Source organism: Idiotropiscis lumnitzeri, chromosome 5, assembly GCF_059441095.1.
Source record: "Idiotropiscis lumnitzeri isolate Australia: NSW breed Sydney's pygmy pipehorse chromosome 5, RoL_Ilum_1.0, whole genome shotgun sequence".
Classification (NCBI taxonomy): domain Eukaryota; kingdom Metazoa; phylum Chordata; class Actinopteri; order Syngnathiformes; family Syngnathidae; genus Idiotropiscis; species Idiotropiscis lumnitzeri.
The window spans coordinates 25648706-25667498 of NC_142395.1; the positions used below are offsets into that span (position 1 = coordinate 25648706).

The 18793-nt window shown below is 40.9% G+C and overlaps 2 protein-coding genes across 2 annotated transcripts; one reads left to right on the top strand and one right to left on the bottom strand.

Moving 5' to 3' along the window:
• Positions 1 to 11812: 11812 nt before the first annotated feature.
• Positions 11813 to 14802, bottom strand: LOC148337440 (retinol dehydrogenase 13). The gene is made up of 7 exons (XM_088295600.1): positions 14566 to 14802; positions 13801 to 13941; positions 13532 to 13723; positions 12967 to 13128; positions 12526 to 12642; positions 12248 to 12449; positions 11813 to 12035 (listed from the first exon to the last, which is right to left on the bottom strand). The coding sequence occupies exons 1-7, from the start codon at positions 14639 to 14641 to the stop codon at positions 11939 to 11941; spliced, it is 987 nt and encodes a 328-aa protein (XP_088151726.1). The 5' UTR covers positions 14642 to 14802; the 3' UTR covers positions 11813 to 11938.
• A 418-nt stretch (positions 14803 to 15220) lies between these two features.
• On the top strand, positions 15221 to 18275 carry tmed3 (transmembrane p24 trafficking protein 3). Its single transcript, XM_088295601.1, has 3 exons — positions 15221 to 15440; positions 16062 to 16307; positions 17149 to 18275. Exons 1-3 carry the CDS (start codon positions 15294 to 15296, stop codon positions 17380 to 17382), a joined length of 627 nt encoding a protein of 208 aa, XP_088151727.1. The 5' UTR covers positions 15221 to 15293; the 3' UTR covers positions 17383 to 18275.
• Positions 18276 to 18793: the final 518 nt, after the last annotated feature.

Here is an 18793-nt window from a genome sequence, read left to right on the forward strand (position 1 = left end):
GTACAAACACTCAAGGCGTACACAAGCACACTCCTGTGGAAAGTGTCATGAGTCGTGCAGCTTCTATTTATTCTCGTTCCTTTTTATGGAAAATTCGATCGTGCCTTTTCTCTCTCGACCGAGGCGCTCCACATTTGGAGAGTCTATTTGGGTCTACCTCTCTCCGTCGTTGCCTCCACCATGCCCTGCAGAGGTCTGAGAAAATCTGCCTGAGTGGGCCTTGCTCGCTTACCACGGCTGGCGGTGCCGTATAAAGTAAAGTGGAAAAGTGGACTAGAGCAGAGGGTCGACATCCTGACAAGAGTCTGTTAGGGGCTCGACTTCAAATGAAACAAACAACATGAACATGTGACCTTGGGGGTGGAGCCGGGAGCTTCCTGTGCAGTTTGACCGAAAATTAACAAACAGGGGAGTCCTTCAGATTTAATTGGTAATCATCTGGTACATACAACTGTGGTGCCTTGAGATACGATTTGAATTTGTTCCGTGACTTCGTTCGCAAGTCAAAACACTCCAGCCTCTCGTAAGAACAAAAATAGTTTAAATGTATTTTCAATGAGAAAAATAGCCCTTTTATAATATTGTACTTTAAAAAATAACCATAAAATAACGATGCAATTAAATACAATGTAAAAAAAAAAATGAAACAATTTTTGCCGCATTTTTTGCTTCAATTAAATGGACATTGTGTTGTTCTTTCTGGCGTGCCCTCATAAAAACATGCATATCTATGAAGACACCATAGTAGGCTGCTGTGATTTTTCTTATTCTTCACAGAAGATAAAGAATATATAACCACAAGTCTTTTCTGGATAAATGTCACAGCTGCCTTTAAATAGCTACTGTATAAAAGATTATAAATTACATGACACGGAAGTTTTTTTTTTTAGTCCATCTATTATGTTTGTTTGTTCGCATTAAGCTAAGTGGATTTAAAGCTATGGGGTAGTTTAAAATAGAGGTGATAGGATTTGGACCACAATACTGCACTCTTATCTCAACGCAAAAATATAATCAGAGAAAAGGCTCATATGTTGAAACGTTGATAAGTCAGGTCAGTCGTATCTCAAGGCACCACTGTCTATATTATTCAGTTGCACTTCATTTTACATCCTAAGTTGTTTTTTTTTTCCTGCCTCCTTTGAGTCATACTAATTGTCATCTAAATTTGGATTTCTTCTGAGGGAACGTTGAAGTTAATGGTCCATATTGTGCTCCTCCAAGGGATTGTAATGTGCTAAATGCAGCAATATGGATAATTTTGTTCATGAAGCACAAAATTTCATAGTCACATGTGCATTTAAATTGGCTTCAGGGTTGTTATCAACAGGATTTGTGAAAGAAATGTTCTAATGTTCATCTGGAGACAACCCTACCCCAATTTGTTTGGATTTATAATAATTCAACAAGTGGCTTCTACAAAAATGTTCTCAACTTCCAAGATGCCATTCTTGTGTTGAATATTTTACATGGCAAGGCCCCCACCTCTGCTCACCATCTTTTTAAACCTGAGCAAGAGGTAATCTGCCTCTTCCAATAATTTTTTGGTCCCTCTGAGGAAAAGTTCCTTCAAGAAATCGGCCTTTTCAGTAGGAGTAGTTCATTCGTGTCCCTTTAAAATCTTATATCTTCTGATAGATGAACGTTAAATTGACATTAAATATGACCATTGTGCAACGTTTTAATTGTCCCGACAACCTCTCTGACTGCAAATAGTACAATGGCGCCCTCTAGTGCTGCAATGTACTCAATGACCGTCCAGTGCCGTTTGCTCGCCTCGTCATTTTTAGTGTCAGGCGATCACGGTGAGGTGTGGCACACTGGACTACAAACATTCTAAACCTTATTTTCTCTATGTATGTGTTGTATTGCACATTACTACGCTGATGGGCTGCAATATCATGATGTCAATGAGAGTTGGATGAAAAAGTCTGTTTTAGTGTTCATCTGCGTGTCAGGGTTTTCCGAAGTCTTTCAAATAATTGGAAATTTAGTTACATTGTTTTATCTCCAGTAGACTCAAAACAGCATCAAACAGCTACAGCTCAGTCACAATACTATAGCGTCTTTAAAAGACACACGTCAGACCTTCATTAAATTCTCGCCTTTATTCTCACCAAAACGGCTGTTTACCGTAACCGATTATAACTCCGGGTAACTCGCTCCGTCATCAGCACAAAGGATTACCCTCTCTCCCTCTCTCTCCCTCTCTCTCCCTCTCTCTCTCTCTCTCTCTCTCTCTCTCTCTCTCTCTCTCTCTCTCTCTCTCTCTCTCTCTCTCTCTCTCTCTCTCTCTCTCTCTCTCTCTCTCTCCCCCCCGTCCAGTGAGTCACGTAATGCATTCATAAAAATCGGAAACTACACAACTCATCGAAAAAAAAACATGTCAACACAAGAACAGCTAACAGATAACCCAATTCGTTACACTACTACAACTCGTTACTCCAGTTTTAAAGGCTTCACACTGGCTGTAGAATAGATTTTAAAATTCTGTTACTGGTCTGTATATCACTGAGTGGTTTGTATCCTGAATGTATTCAAGAAATGATGATTGGATATAAACCCACTAGTGCTCGGAGCTGTGCATACTTAGCCAGCTTTGAAAGCAAACATGGTGAAGCAGCTTTTAACTGTTATGCTGCGCACAAGTGCAATAAGCAGTCTACAGAAGTGAATTCAGCTTTAAGATCTACGTTCAAAACTTTGCTTTTGTTTCTCAAACCTTTCGTAAGGTCTTTTAAGCAAAATAGTTTGTTTGTAAATGCATTTAATTGCTGCCTTTGAATATCTTTAGCTGTCATTTGTAAATGCTTTTAAGTGTGCTTTTGATTGCGTGAAGCAATTTTGAAATATCTGTATTGGCTCTCTGTGTTTCATATAGCCCCGACAAGATAAGTATTATCAAATGTGGATTGATAGATGTTAATTAAACGTGTTTATTACTATCTTATGACAATTTGAGTCGACTGCATGAACGATAACCGCAGCACAAGGCCTGAGCGGTGAGAGCCACTGAGCAGAAAGGTCCCAGGAATGTGTGCACTCTAATCCCAGAAAGAGACACAAGATGTTTTAGCAGAGCTCCTCTGGTCCACATGAGTGGTCCCGGCATCCGACGATCCTGCAAACTCCGGAACCGGATAAAGAGAGGCCGACGCCTGTTTGCATTGCAGCAGACTTTCACACTGACGAGAACAGGTCAACTAAATAATCGACAACAATGCCGGCAGAGGCGCTTACAGCCCTTCCTGTCCGCATGGTATGGTAAGACATCACTAGATGTTAAGAGAACGCTGGCAAGCCATGTGGAAAGAGGGATGCGCATTTAACCCTTTATTGGGTTTGGAACTTCGAACACTTTTTTTTTTTGTTTTGTGTTGTTTTGTTTTTTTGACTTTCCACCAAAGCAAATAAACACGGTTTTGGCGGCAGGGGACTCAAGTCACGTCACAACAGGCAACAGTACGGCAGGTAGTGAAATATACTCGAAAGATGAAAATACATCTTCATAGAAGTAGTGTATTGTATAAAAAAGGCTTCACGCTGTTTATTGGCACGCCCAGTTGACATTTACTGTCAAACTAAAAATGTGAAAATGAGAATTACATGTTGTGTATTTAAAACAACCACGTAACTTTGCCTGACTGGGCAAACAAATCTATGTGGCAGTGTTATAACACAAATGCTGCAGCAACACACATAGACAGACAATATAACAATACTCACAAGCATATACAGTATTCTTTATCCAGTGCGAAAAACAACAAGTACAATATTAGAGCGCTATATTACTTTAAAAAGTCATTCGATTTTTTTTCCCAAGGGGAGCTGGAATGGATTAATGGCTTTTTCATTCATTACAATGCGGAAAGATAATTTGAGATGTTTTATGTTACGAGCGTGGTCATAGAATAAGTGGACTTTCAGATTTACAATTGAAAGCTAAATTCAACGACTCAAACAATTTAACTTAAGTAAATAATTAAGTATCACCTAAATTAAAGTTGATATTCCCAGTAGGTTAAAATGTTATGGAGGATATTTACAGAATATTCTCTTTAATATTTTCACCCTTTGTTTTAAGCAATTGGGAACCAGTGAGTGTCAAACAATTTGCAACCGATTTATTCACATGCAAAAAATATACAAATTTTAACAACAATAACCACTAAAATTTGAGGACCTCATGCATCATTTGTCTCCATTCTTAAACGGTGACTCAATTTTATCACTGCTATAAATGTATAATTATCAGTCAATATGGCTTGGAGAGCTCTGACTTGAGGAGCTGGTGGGAAGCATGCGGCGTATTTGGAGCGGGTGGGGAGGCTCAACGTAGCGTGCGCTGAGTGGATGTGAAGGCCGTCTGACTCAGCAGCTCCTCCGCTGTCTGTGTGCTCGCTCCACAGTGTCTTTATCCCCGCTGACGGGACACTGCCTCGGGCCTGCAAACACACCTCGCAGTCAGCCATAAATCCGCCCAGACTGAGATCTGGATTTGTCTCATTGATCCAGACGATCGCGACTTCTTTCATTTCCATCAGAACTAAAGTTAATGATGGGAGAATCAGTTGGTGTCCGTTTTTTTCTCTAAAATTAAAGAAACAATATGGTTGTAATTAGGGGATTAGTCACATATTTTAGTGCTTCTCATCCAACTTCACTGAACTGGTTCAACAATTGTTTTGCATTGTTTACTACTTATGATGTCTCTTTATTCATCTGTCTATGACAGTGACGTATATTGACAGGCAGAACAATAGAAGGTAAAATTAACCTGTGTATCCACCTTTTGGATTTAACACAAAGCTGTCATAACAGCTTTGGGCTCAACTAAACAGGCCCACATGACACACTATGATTAAGAATATTTGTCAGTAAATTAAGAAGAGAGAATCATGAGTTCACGTCTCCAAAACGGTCACTTTTTATTTGTTGAGCCATTAATGTTGAAATATCAAAGAACGCACGTCATTAGGCTAGTCAGTAATCCACGAAGGGACTGCCAATCGTATAGATTTGAGAAAAGAATATAAAATTGATCAAATATGAACAGAGAAGGTTTATATTAAACCGGTTTAACGTTTACGACTGTCGGGCAACATTTTTCAAACAAATAGGTGAGGAAACTTTTAACACCCCCCACTTGTCAGGTTTACCCCCCCCCCCACACACACACCAAATATTAACTCAGGGGACCGTATTTTATGGACTATAAGCCGCTACTCTAACCGTAACCCTAACCCTAACCGGAACCCTACCCCAACCCATAACCCTAACCCTAGCCCTAGCCCTAACACTACCCCTACCCCTACCCCTACCCATAACCCTAACCCTACCCTGAACCCTAGCCCTAGCCCTAGCCTTAACCTTAACCCTAACCCTGAGGTTCACTGTAAATCCAATATTAAATCGTACATGATTGCGTGTAAAAACAATCTGCGTGAAAGACAGTGGCCAGGCCCAAGTACAATAAAGCACCAAGTGTAATGTGGTATGAGGGTGTGTTTGCGCTCATGGCATTATTAGGCCAAGAGGCACAAACAGGTTCTGAGAGCAACGTGTTCTGTCACCCACTCGCCTCTTTGGGGTTAGTCACTGGAGCTGCTCTGATGGAGCGCCACGCATGCACAGGCTAGTCCCGCAGTCAAGACAACCACAACGTCGGCTCGCTCCGTTCGCCCATGAGCCTGTGAATGCGGTAAACCTACATTCCCGCACCTGCCGCAGGCGCTCATTGCTATGCTTAAAAGAGGGGGTGGTATTGAGAGAGGAAGCAGTGCAGGATGAACGAGCGACTGCACCCCCACCCAAAAAATGGACAGTGAGGAAGGAGTGCATACCACTGGGGCAGACAGGACAATCCTTGCTTTCACGCACATTCTCCTCCAAATGTTATGATCTCTCCAGAGACGAGCATATGCTCTTGGTGGAGGAGGAGCAGATTGCATGCCACTGGCTGCACCTGCATACTACTAAATATGTGTGATTCATGGAATCCAAGTTTTTTTTTTTTGGGTTGCCCATTAGTAAGTATAAGCTATACACATTTTGTACATGCAATAGAAAAGAAGTTGGTGTGAGGAGATAGGCTTCACTTCCACTCCACATATTTGGTTGAATTCATGTTAAGGTAAAATTTGTAACACGTTACCAGACTCAGTAACTGTAATAATATTACAAGAAAAATGAGTGTAACGCATTCTATTACTTGGTTACTGCCAAAATGTAATATATTACTATACCAGGTTATTTTTGTAAAGTGGTACCCCAACACCGTCTAGTGGTGATTGGTGATATTACAATTTAAAACAACAGTGGATCCCTGCATATTTGTAGTTATGTAACATAAAAACATGAGCGCATTGTTCACATCAGCCGTTATTGTCAATTACTTAATTATTATTACTAGGCCCATTTCTACCACTATAGCATTTAGCTAGGTATTTATGACTAGACTACGCTATGAAAATGTGTCTACCCCAATTGACAGAATAGGTCGGTGTCATCATTTCAATTCACACGCAAGGCGGTGACACAGAACAGCAGGTGACCAAGTTAGCTTTGCGAGTTAGCTGATGGCTAGCATCTTAATCCGGTCGGCTCAATTCCAGCCTCTGCGGGCGTAAGTGGATATATTTTCATAGTTCAAACAAGGCTATGCACGCATAAGAGAGTTGTAAAAGCAAATTGTAACCCAGTAAAGAAAATGTCATATTTCTCTATGCAACATTTTATTTTGAAAAAGCATTTATTTTGTTAAAAGGAAGTGTACGTCTCTCTCTTACTTGATTCCTATTGGGAATGTCACTTTAGGGATAATGACTTTCTGATTGGTCAAAGTCAAGTTGTCCCGCCTTCTCAAGACGCCAGTCAAGATTAATTTAGTGTTTTCGTACTTTTACAATTAGATGCCCAACGGAAAAGTTGCGTGACGATGTCTCTTAATGCTAATGTGCCGTTTGGTGAGGGAAATACTGATTGAAGTCGATATAAATGTAACCAATAATAAATTGTTAATTGGGAAATGTTTTATTTTAGGTGTGAATCCCAGTGAGAACTAATGGTCTGTGACGAACCGACCGTGTTCATCCTCGAACGTCGCCTTGCTGAGTCGCCATGTTCGTTTATGTGAGGCTACCGCTAAGCTAACGTTAAGCTAATGCTAATCGCGAGTGGAAATGTACTGCTTAGTTGCAGTAAAAAAGTTGATTATACTTGTTTTAAGGTCTTTCTCAAGCAAGGTTTATGTTGACAAACATAATGACTGCACATTTTGATGTAATGTGAGTTTAAAGTGCAATATTGAATTGACTCAATCACGTTTGATATCCTCCCGATAGGGTTGGGCGATAGACCGAAAATTTACCGTTACTGAAATCTCTGGATGGATCTCTTAAATTGTAAATAATTGTTTTGTTTTCGATGTTAATACAGTTAGTGATGTTGCTCATTTATGCCTCCAGCTATTTCATTCACACACCTGCCAATTACCACTATTGTAGCCTTCGAGAATCTAGAATCTGGTCCAACTTATTCAATATATAAATAACTCTATCCTTGAGTAGTCGGGCGTTACAAAATGGTATGCATCTTTCTACGGGATGCGGTCTAACACATTCGGTGGACACATCCACAGCATTTGGGAGTGGAGACAAAGGCTTATTTTATACCCTTGACCATCATTCAACATCTTGTTAACAACATTCTTCTTTGTGGTGTATCAAATCTATAATTTAATTTTCCTTTACAGAGATGGTAAAGGTTAAATAGAACTGAATTGTACTTGGGCAGTGATACTTTCATGAACTGATTTATTGCTCTTTTTTTTTTTTTTTTTGGGCTAGCTGTACCACTGCCAGAAAGACAACATCCACATATGCAGATGTACATATGGTAAAGACTCAGGAAGTTCAAGAAGTATGCGTCCAGTCCAGCTTGGCTGGTGCACATAACGACAAAAGGTCTCTGAAAATGACTCACATGTGTTTACACTTGAAAACTGCCTTGAAGGCACAACGCAAGCATTTCCCGTGACATCTTTTCCTGTGACGCCGAGCTCCACCTTTCTTAAGCTCACGCTTCAAGAGAAATAATGCGACAACGCGTCTAAAATATTGCATATGCGTGCAGCCGGGCCTCTCCCTGTCCGTCCGTGTGGGCCTAGAAAAGCAGGAAAGCAAAAAGCGGGCGCCGAAGGCCAGGACGAGCGAGGTCTCACTTTGTTGGAATACCGGAGAAGCGAACAGGTATGCGTATATTGGAATTTGCACGACAGCACGCACACCTGCGAGGAAAACACACCTACTGAGCCTGTCCTCTCTCATCCTGCTGACTCGCATGCGTCAAGACCGACAAGAACTGAAGATTTTTATTTATTTATTTTTTTTTTGGATAGCATCGGGGGCAGGTTTGGTAACCCTCTGGACCAATGGCGTGGAGAAGACATCCTTACATAGGAGGCAGGCGGGGCCACGCTGGAATAAAACTCCTGAGTGGGGTGTGTCTCCAAAAAGTTTGTCGGCAGTCAAACTGTGAAGAGCAGCAGACTTTTTTTTTTTTTTTTTAATGGGGAAACCTTTGCAGCCTCGAGGAGCTTCTCGACAGGACTCCAAAGACTGAGCTCGGATCACTGAGAGCAAGGATGGCGCTTCTAGGAGGGCCCCTGGTTGAGAGGACCTTTTCACACTCTTATTAGTTGGTCACTTTCTCATCATGTGTGTGACATTGATGCTGTCGTTTTGTAGTCGCTCACATCTCCTTATCACTTTTCCAGCCCAGCTATTGATTCTGTATCCGTTGGACGGAGAACTGATAAGGGCATGTGCATGACAATACCACCAGAGAGACAACATCAGGTCCTAATTGGTCACAAGAACACTTAATCTGCAAAATTCTTTGGCTGAGTAATTCAGGAAAGGGTTTTCTAAAATGAGGGTTGGGTCCCAGATGTGGGTCGTAGTTCATGTTAAATGGTGAGAAAACTTGGTCAGCAAGCATAGTTTCCTGACAAAAGTTGTTAATAATGACATTTTATGTACAATACATGTCGATTTGATAACATGATGTATTTTAGTATATTTGGGTCCCCTTGTACAAAGCGTACACCGTAACTACTGTGCTGCTATGCTCTAACTGCACTCTGTCATTGAAATTGCTGGCATTTCTGCACTGGGAAGAATAACTGAAGCAAAGAAAAAAAAAAAATCCCTTCAGGCAGCTCAGGACACACCTGGAGCTTTGCGCTTATTTGTCCCAAATATGTGAGCATAACTCAAGCAATTCTTGGTGCAGACTACACTCACTCATGTGCTTTTTTCAAATATGTTTCTTTAGACTTTAACACATTATTGCCTCCCTCCTGCCACCAAATGGAGCATGCTGACATGATAAAACATGACCGCCGCGACACCTTAATGCGACTATAACTGCACTGGGGGCGGGTGATGCAGCGGGTAAAGTGGAGTGCAAGAATTAGGTGAGTCACGTTAACGCCGGCTTGCGTGTTTAGTTTTTTTTTTCTTCTTCTTTTCAGCCAAAAGCGCAGTCTTTGCATAGTTGTGCTTTTTTAACGAGCGTGCATCTCATACTTTGCCCGGCGTGCAAGAGCGAGCATGTTAAATAGGTGCAAATCCACACCGGGCCAGTTAACTGACATGATATTAAACTCATAATACAAATTACTTAACATGTTTTTTTTTTTGTTGTTGTAATTTTGATATAGGAAGTAGTTTGCCCAATAAGGCCCGTACTACACTACACATTTTGTATGAGCGGTGTTGAAAGTCTGGCCTGGGGGCCGTTTGCGTCCCCCTGCACGGTTGTTATCGGATTTATTTTCTAAGTAAAAAAAAAAACGATGGCACTCATCAGGTTTGTAAGAAAAGTTAAAATGTTGAATGATATACAGTTTAGTGAAATAAGAAAAAAAATGGTAGAAGACATTTTTTAACTTGATACAAGATATGCTTTTTTTATTGAAAAAATAAAATATTTTTAATATTATGCAATATGTTTTCACACACACACAGGTAAATACATTTTTGTTTATAAAAGAGAACAAAATAAAATGGTCCTCCCCCATTGTGAAGTTTCATGTTTGGTCTACTGACGACTACATTTTTCGAAAATGTGAATGTGTGTCTAGTTTTTTGTGCCCTTTGATTGACTTAAGACCAGTTCACGGTGTGTCCCGACTCTCAGCCGAAGTCCATTGTCTGAACCGCTTATCTGGTAAATGGGCTGTCACTTATAAAGCGCTTTTCTATCTTTGGTACTCAAAGCGCTTCAGACTTACCTCATATACCTCATGACAGAATAGAATAGGGTGAAAATCTGATCACATTCTGATTTGAAAATAGAATAGAAAATGAATATAAACAATAATAAAGAAAAATGAATAATCTTGGGACTGCATTATTTGGGTCTGATGAATGTCGTGTTGAACATCCACTTTGTGCAGCGGTAGGGTACATTCCCACTCACATTCATACATCTGGATAATCTAGAGCAGGGGTCTTCAATCCTGTTCCTCGAGGGACGGTGTCCTGCCTGTTTTCCATCTCTCCCTGCTGCAACACACCTGATTCAAATGATCAGGATCATTATCTAGCTTCTGCAGACCTTGCTATCTGAACATTTCTAACAGTACCTTGTCATTTTTTTAATGCATGTCTGAAAGATCCACGATCCTAACCCAACAACAAAGGGGTTGCCGCAAACAGCAAAATAATCATGCACTGTGAATCTTGTTCAGTAGAGATGGCTTTTGCATGAAAATTGGACATTCAAAAACGGCACAAACATTACTAACCAACGTTAAGTGGAAAAATAAAGTCCCTCTAAATGTTCATATTGATGCATTATGTTTGTCCTGCATATCACTCCAAATCCGTGTTGTCGTCCAGGGCAGTTCAAAGTCCACACGTCTGCCATCTAGTGGTGATTGTTAGTTTTACCACTTAAAATGGCAGTCGACCCCGGCGTATTTGCAGTTCGGCACCCAAGGACTTGCTTATGAATTTTATTTCCAAATATTTTTTCCTATTTGGACTATCGCCCCTATTCTAGCCTCGTTTTCTGTGGAACGCGCACATTGAGTGTTTATCAGTGTTTTTTGTGGAAGATTTTTGGGGGGGACGTTCCAATTAATTTTCCTTTCAAACCACCCAAAAAAAGGGCCCACTGTGTTGTCAGGGGCCACAGGCCAACAGTTGCCCATCCCTGTTCTAGTGCCAGTGCTGACATTATTGTTCAGAGTAACATGCAGTGTTTGCATAAACGTGTTGGCCAAATGAAATGATTGCGCAATGTTTATGGGTGTTATAACATGTAAAGTATATACATTCACTGACTTGCGACCATGTCTTAAAAATGCAATTCCATTTGTCGTTTACAAGTAAATTGCACTTCTCATGTGGAGGAGCAGCACTGGTGTTAAAAAAAAAAAAGTCCTAATGTGACTGGCCTTACTTTAAATATACATTACATCTTATCCAAGTGTACATAATAAATAGGAGGCATTATCATTAAGAGTTGTTTAATCCATTCAGTTTTCTTTTATCAAACAATAATAGCATAAAGGTCGCTTATACAACGTATTTTCTCGCCTGCATGTTTGTGTGACAAGGTGAGTACGTCAAGCGTAAACTTATTTTAGGGCAGTTTAAATACCAACTGCACATTTGGGGAGTAACTTTTTTGCCAACTTGTGTTACTTTCTCTTTGATTTTCTTTTATGTATTTCTTATAATACTCTGACTTTCTTTTCATAATAATCACAGTTAAATAATTCAATGTGATTATTCTCTAGTATGTTATAGCCCTTAGTTTATGGGTTTCATTAAAACGTCAAATGCAAAGAAACATGGGCAGTACATGATATTAACGACTGCATTGGCCTGAGCGTCACAAACGGAAGCGCGGCAGGACGCCGACTTCAGACCAGGCCGGCCATGGAGCAGCTGAGGGCCCACAGTCGCTTGGCTACACTATCATCCATGGCTGCTGGGGCAGGAGTCTTGAGGGCACAGTCACTGTTGGGAGGAAAAAAATAAGAAAATGACTTCCTTATGCGAACACTATCTTTTTTGCTTGCAATGGTCCCGTTACAATCGTGTGTCAAACGTTTCGAATGAGGATGATGATAGAAAACGGATGTGCACGTGCATATTTCCACATTGAATCGTTGGAATAAAACTATCTCTTCAAAGACGAAGATTGCATTTTCATATTTTTAATGACTTGCCTGTAGTAGAGGCCACTGACATTGGCCAGACTCTCGTCCACGGCACAGAAGATGGAAGTCTGAGCTCCTTCCCGGGGACTTTTGATCATCATCAGGAAAGGAATGAGCAGCGGCTTCTTCCACACGGCCGAAGCAAACACATGGCGGCCCAACTCAGTCCGGACGACGCCGGGGTGGAGGCAGTACGTGTTCACGCCGGTGCCTGTTGATGGGAATCCATTTTTTTTGTTAGAGCAAAAGAAGAAAATGGATCAAGTGGATGTTTATTTATGGTGCACCTTTCAGCCTGATGGCGAGTTCCCTGCAGAAGAGCACATTGGCCAGTTTGCTTTGGCGGTAGCTCACATCAGGTTGGTAGTCAAGATTCAAGTTGATGTCATTGAAGTGGATGCGGCCTGAAAGAAGCCACACTTATGGCACATTGTAACCAAAGAAGATACTTTTAGACGACCACAGCAATTATTGTCTGAAACTAGTTTCAATTTATCACAGCCAACGCATACTGGTCGGGATGGTTGTACTTTCAAGAAGTCCAGGAGTTTGGGGGGTGATGTTTGCAGCGCTGAACATTTCAGCTTTTTCCCCCAGTTATTTGAATTTTTTTCTCGTTTTCTTGAATTTTGGAGTGAGCAAAAGTATTGAAATTTTTAGACTTAAAACAAATTAAAGTCACAAACACTCAATGTTTAAATTAAAGTCAACCTTTTTTTTTTTTTTACCCTTCTCGTGCGCCGAACTGGACACGACGACGATTCGGCTCGGGGCAGACTTTTTCAGCATCTCGCCGAGAAGGTTGGTGAGCAGGAAGTGGCCCAGGTGGTTGACGCCAAACTGCATTTCGTAACCGTCGTCCGTCTTCCACTTTGGGCACATCATGAGACCTGGCAAATAAATAAGAAACTTTGAACGGCACTCTGTGGCATGCATGTCCCGTTCCACTCCAGTCCTGTAGATGGCGCCGCGCATTATGTAAAAAGGGAACCATATCCATCTATCCTTTGGCTGGCTCAGCCCATGAACGTGGCTAGTCATTTGGGGCCCAAGGCAAAAATGTGTGCCAACGAAAATTTGCCATATTAATGTTTATCATCAATTACCCATTTCCGTAGCTAGAATATAAAATCGTTGAGGATTATTATTGCTAGTATTAACCGAGCTACTGAAAGTTAGCACCTCGTCGTACCCAAAATGCACAAATGTTTTTTGTTTTTTTTGTTCAACTAATTGTTGTCGCCCTAGTTTGAACATTTCACCCTTGTAGTAGCAAAGTCTAAGTGGGCACACCTGCATTGTTAATGAGGATGTCCAAGCGCTCCTCATTCATTACAACATCTTCAGCCAAGTCTCTGACTGACTGCAAGGAGGCCAGATCCACCCTCTTCACCACCACGTTGCTGTTGCCGCTCTGCTGGCGGATGTAGTCGGCCGCCATGTGGGCTTTGGTCAAGTCCCTGCAGGCAAGGATTACTCTGGCCCCTTGGACAAAATGAGGGGTGAAATCAAAAGACATGTAAATTTGAGATATGAATCAACAGATGGTACTAAGCAATCACCTCGTCGCGCCAGATCCAAGGCTGTCTCCTTCCCAATGCCGGTGTTGGCGCCCGTGATCAGCACTGTTTTTCCATCCAGCCTGGCTTTGCTCCGACACACTCCCCCCGCCAGCCACCTGCGCAAGGCCAGCAGGCTCGCCCCTGGAAGAGGGAAAACATGCTGCTCAAGGGTACAGCAATGTTTGTAAGCACACTATTTTTAATCAAAATACTCAACTTTGGACATTCAAAGGTGAGTCTTGTTAAAGGAAATTACAATAAAGCAATGATGTGCCAATGATGTCACGACAAATAGAAGATCAGATTGCTTACTGTTCTGATGTCACCCCTTTCAAAAAAATACCTTTGGCGGTCCACTTTGTCCGCTTATTGATTAATAGAAATTGTTGAAACCCAGGAACCAGTGCTGTGTCACTGTTATAGTGAAACATCACTTTCCCCATAAGATCACACATAAAAGTGTAGACTGTGATGTGTTGCGGTGTGGTGTCCACAATGCTGCTCACAGATCTACATGGCATGTGGGGACTGCTATGATGTGCTGTGAAGTGAAGTATCCCTAACAATTTGCTTTCAGACATTTCTAAAGCAAAGGCAACATTTACTGTAGAGTTTAATAATAAGTTTTTGGTCTTTGTCAATCTCTGTTCACTTCTAAACGAGAGACCATTTACATTCTTAGTCAATTTTGCTTCCCGTCACTGACGGTTACTATGGAAACGTATTAATATACAAGATTAATCAACAAAGACAAATCCGTTTTACCTGTAATAACTGCAACGGTGATGCCGATGGCGTGCGACTCAACAAACTTTCTCGCTGTCTCGACGTAGTGTTGCATTTTGATTTTTAAAAAATTAACAGACAATTAGACAATTGAAGTGACTCATTTAAGGTTGAAGAGACGCTCCTTGGCAACACTGCAGACACACACTCATCAGATCACTGTCTTGGACACCAAACGCGATATTACTGTATGAGCTGTAACTTGACGTGATACTTATAATAAACAGTGGCACGAAGCGGAAATGACGCAATTACACCACTTTTTTTTTACAAGTTTTCTGCTGAAAATGAACATTATATGTTTAATAGTATAATTTTGTGGTTCTGCTTTTAGTATCACGGTCTTTTTTTGTTTCATTCTTATGTTTTAAGAGCGGTCGAGAGAAGCTGAAATGGGGCGCGTTGGAAAAATATATTTTGCGGCGCTTTAACGCGCCTTTTATTTTGTTCATCTTCCTTCCATTTCCGGTTTCATCTTAACTTTATTATTCAAGAATGTTATTTGTTTGATTTTTGAAATATTATATTCGTATTGGATATTTAATGTTATTTAGTTGCACTATTCACTGACGGGAAATATTTAAAAACTATATTTAAAAAAAAAAGGAGTAACCCGGAAGAGTGGAGCCACTGTGCCACGTCACAGTTAACCGCCAGCCACTGTTGTGTATAATTGCTAAATTCATGCGTTCCTAGTTACTGTGATAATGCAACAGCTGGTATCGCTGGGCTGTCTGCTCTTCCACGTTATCGTGGTGTTCGCCACCGAGTTCACTTTTGAGCTCCCCGATAATGAACAATTCTGTTTCTTCGAGGAGATGGAAAATGGTGACAATTTTGACTTAGACTACCAAGTAAGTCGAAAGCTTCCGCGATCTGCTTATCGCGGTAAACATGCGTTTTAGTTTCATTTTTTGTTACATTTTATGTGTATTCCATCAATACATATTCCTGTATTTAGGTCAGGAGTTAAGACAAAATCTTGTCGTAACTTCACATACATTTGTGGGATTTTTATCTGAGCAGCTGTCAAGTTGGTTGAGTAGACCTGATGAGATCATAATCGGGGTACTCGGTTTACGACGGAGCGACGTACGTGACGAATATGTACGTAAGTCGCAACGCGTTTCGTAAAGTCAAATACATAATCGAATGAAAAACAATTATAGCCCGTAAGTAGTTTAAAAAAATATTGAATAATCGGCTGTGCACTGTAGTAAAGTATCAATTAGAGAACGCTTGTATTTGTAGGCATTACATATAATTGGTGGGTGGTACCGGTAATTGAGCTTGTCTTCATAATTAAATATTTGAATGAAAAGTACATTTAAAACAAACAAATAACAACGATTTAATAACCAGTTTTACTGCACGCTCACGTTGAAACCTTGTATGTTGGCACTGGTTACAGTCTAACCTGAGGCGCTTGTCAACCATCTTATGCCGTGATCACTCTGATGTCTTCCTTTGGAAAGGTGGTATCGGGAGGCAACTACGACGTGAACTGTTTTGTGGCAGACCCTCACAATAACATCTTGTACAAGGATGAGAAGAAACAGTACGGCAGCTTCTCACACACCACCACCATGAGGGGTGTCTACAGGGCCTGCTTCAACAACGAATTCTCCGCCTTTTCACACAAATACGTCTATCTGGATTTCCGGCACGGTGACGAGGAGCCTCTCCTACCCGGCATGACCAGAACCACAGCGTTGACTCAGGTTTTTGTGACATGATTATCATTTTCATCACGATATGAATGCTCTCTTCCTGGATCTCTTTATGTGTCTACAGAGCCTCTTCAACACAGAGTAACACATCACAACTGTTACGATGTTGATACAATTTTCAAAGCCGGAAAATTGCCAGGGTCAACTTCACCTGACCCTTCCTGTGCCAGTGCTGGTAAACAGAATCACTTAGAAAAATGGTTTTTAAGACAGTGTTAAAGGGGCTTTTGTGGGGGTGTGAGTAATGCAACCCCCCGGACTCTGGATGGCCTTTTTATTCAAACTCACCTACTTTTGAAGTGAGCAAAAGTATTGGGACATGTCTGATTTCTTGTTGCCTTTTAGATTGGTTACTTTTACGTTAGTTCGAGCTTGTTTTTCTTCTTTGGGTTTCACTTGTGAATACTCTATTTGCTGTTTAAAAACATGAAGCCCGGAGAGCTACTTTTGGGAGGAATGCAAACTATTTTGAACCTGAGAGAAGAGGGAAATTGATTATAGCTGTTGCACAAACATTCAACATAGCCAATATAATTGTTTGGAATGTTCTGAGAAAGAAACAAGCGGGCAATAGACATCGAAAAGTTTGGCCAAAGTTAAATAACCACCAACTTACACAGGACAGGGGTGAAGGTATCACAATCCACTTTTTGAAAAAGACTTTGAAAATATACAGGCCATTGCACAGAATCAGTAAATATGAATATAAATATAGTAAATGTTGAAAATGGCTTGCTCTATTTATGCGATGTTAATGGTTGAACAAACTATTTTTTCTCATCTATGAAGCATTGTGGTCATAACAACAATGTAAATGTGTTTTTCTCTCCAGTTGGAAACAACGTGCGTGTCCATCCACGAGATCCTCAAAGTAGTTTCGGAGTCGCAGACCCGGTACCGACTCAGGGAAGCACATGACCGCAACAGGGCGGACCACATCCACAACAGCGTCATGCTCTGGTCCGTTGGCGAAACGGTCCTGCTGTTCGTCATCGGCGTGGGTCAAGTCATGTTGCTCAAGAGCTTTTTCAACGATAAGAAAGGCCCGGTGGCTGTCCCGACTTAGAAACGCGTCTACTCCAGCACACCAGGAGTGCAACATTTTGTCCTCAATGTCTTAAATGAAAAATATTTTTGCTGGAAAGAGATACCACTCAAGACTTGTTTAAATTAGATTCTTACAGATAGAGAGATAATTTATTGTCCTATCGTCGTAGTACACTGAGAAATTGGAACTAACCAGGTTGCCTTAACAGCATGTAATGTCATCAACAATCTAAAATGAGCAGGGCTGGACTGGCACAAAAAAAGTCTGCCTTTCTCGCACGTGTGCATACGCACTAGTCATAGAAAAATGAAGCTTCAAATTTGCTTCATGAACCAGCTGCTGTATATTTCTGTCCTCTAGATGGCACTGTTGGTTTAAATAAAAATGGCAATTCATTGTGCTTTCAGGCCAATGTTGAACATAGAGTGCCATCTAGAGGAGTCCAAAACGCAATTAAAAAAAAACCCAAAAACAGATGAAGTGCTGAAAGCCTAAATTGATTAAATGGCTGCTCCCTGTAATTTGTCAGCCATTCTTTTTTTTTTCTATTAAATAGTGCTGCATTGGCCCGAAAAGATGCCAGCCTACTGGGTATCTGCCCCTTGCCCAAGATGGCCAGTCCAGCTCTGAAAATGACTCAAGTTGAAGCCATATCTTTGTGCTCATTGTTTTGATTTATGTGGGGAAAGGTGTTACAAGTTTTAAAAATATGAATTTCTATGTTGCGTTTTCCATTTTCTGTGGTTTTTTGTACTGTATCTTAGTGCCTTTTTCCCCACAGACAGTACAATCTGCCTCGGTCTTGCTTTCCTTCTAAATTTTTGAAGAAGGGACTGTGTTGAATCGAAATGGCACAAATGAATAATTGCCTTTGTGCTATAGTAAACATACTTGCTAAAATTTCTAAAAAATGTGATTCATGTTCAACTGAAAAAAGAGGAAGCATTGTTGTTATTCAGCTTCAGGTGTGGAATGGATGGACAAAAATATCGGTGCGAGTGGATATAGTGATTGACAGCAGAAAATGTGAGGAAAGGGCAAATACTCCCTCGAAAAGAAGACCAGACAATGACGGATAATTCACCTTTTAGCCACGAACTAAATGCTGAAGCTGTGCTGAACAAAAAAAAAACTACAGGAAATGAATAAACAGAAATGGCTACAACTAATAACAGTAAATGTAAAATCACAACAGAAAATGAAAAAAAAAACCGCAATATTTAGCAATATTTTTCAAAGCACTCACGCTTGCAGTCAGCAGAGGGCGCAATAGCAGATGTGTCCACAAGATGCCGCCATGCGCAGTTGAACACCGACACAAAACGACATGGCTTTTCTAAAGGGTTGTTTCTCCAACGAATTTGCATTTGGTGTTATTGTTGTTACCTTGGTGAACAGTTTCACTTCCAGCACGCCCGTGAACGCCCCA

What these genes read in the sequence shown, in the direction of transcription:
- LOC148337440 (XM_088295600.1), bottom strand. Translation starts at nt 14,641, where the DNA reads ATGCAACACTACGTCGAGACAGCGAGAAAGTTTGTTGAGTCGCACGCC. An exon ending in CACCGTTGCAGTTATTACAG is followed by an intron (nt 13,942 to 14,565) that starts GTAAAACGGATT and finishes TCCCTCTTCCAG; the next exon opens with GGGCGAGCCTGCTGGCCTTG. An exon ending in ACTCGCCATCAGGCTGAAAG is followed by an intron (nt 12,450 to 12,525) that starts GTGCACCATAAA and finishes TCCCATCAACAG; the next exon opens with GCACCGGCGTGAACACGTAC.
- tmed3 (XM_088295601.1), top strand. Translation starts at nt 15,294, where the DNA reads ATGCAACAGCTGGTATCGCTGGGCTGTCTGCTCTTCCACGTTATCGTG. An exon ending in ATTTTGACTTAGACTACCAA is followed by an intron (nt 15,441 to 16,061) that starts GTAAGTCGAAAG and finishes TCCTTTGGAAAG; the next exon opens with GTGGTATCGGGAGGCAACTA. An exon ending in GAACCACAGCGTTGACTCAG is followed by an intron (nt 16,308 to 17,148) that starts GTTTTTGTGACA and finishes TTTTCTCTCCAG; the next exon opens with TTGGAAACAACGTGCGTGTC.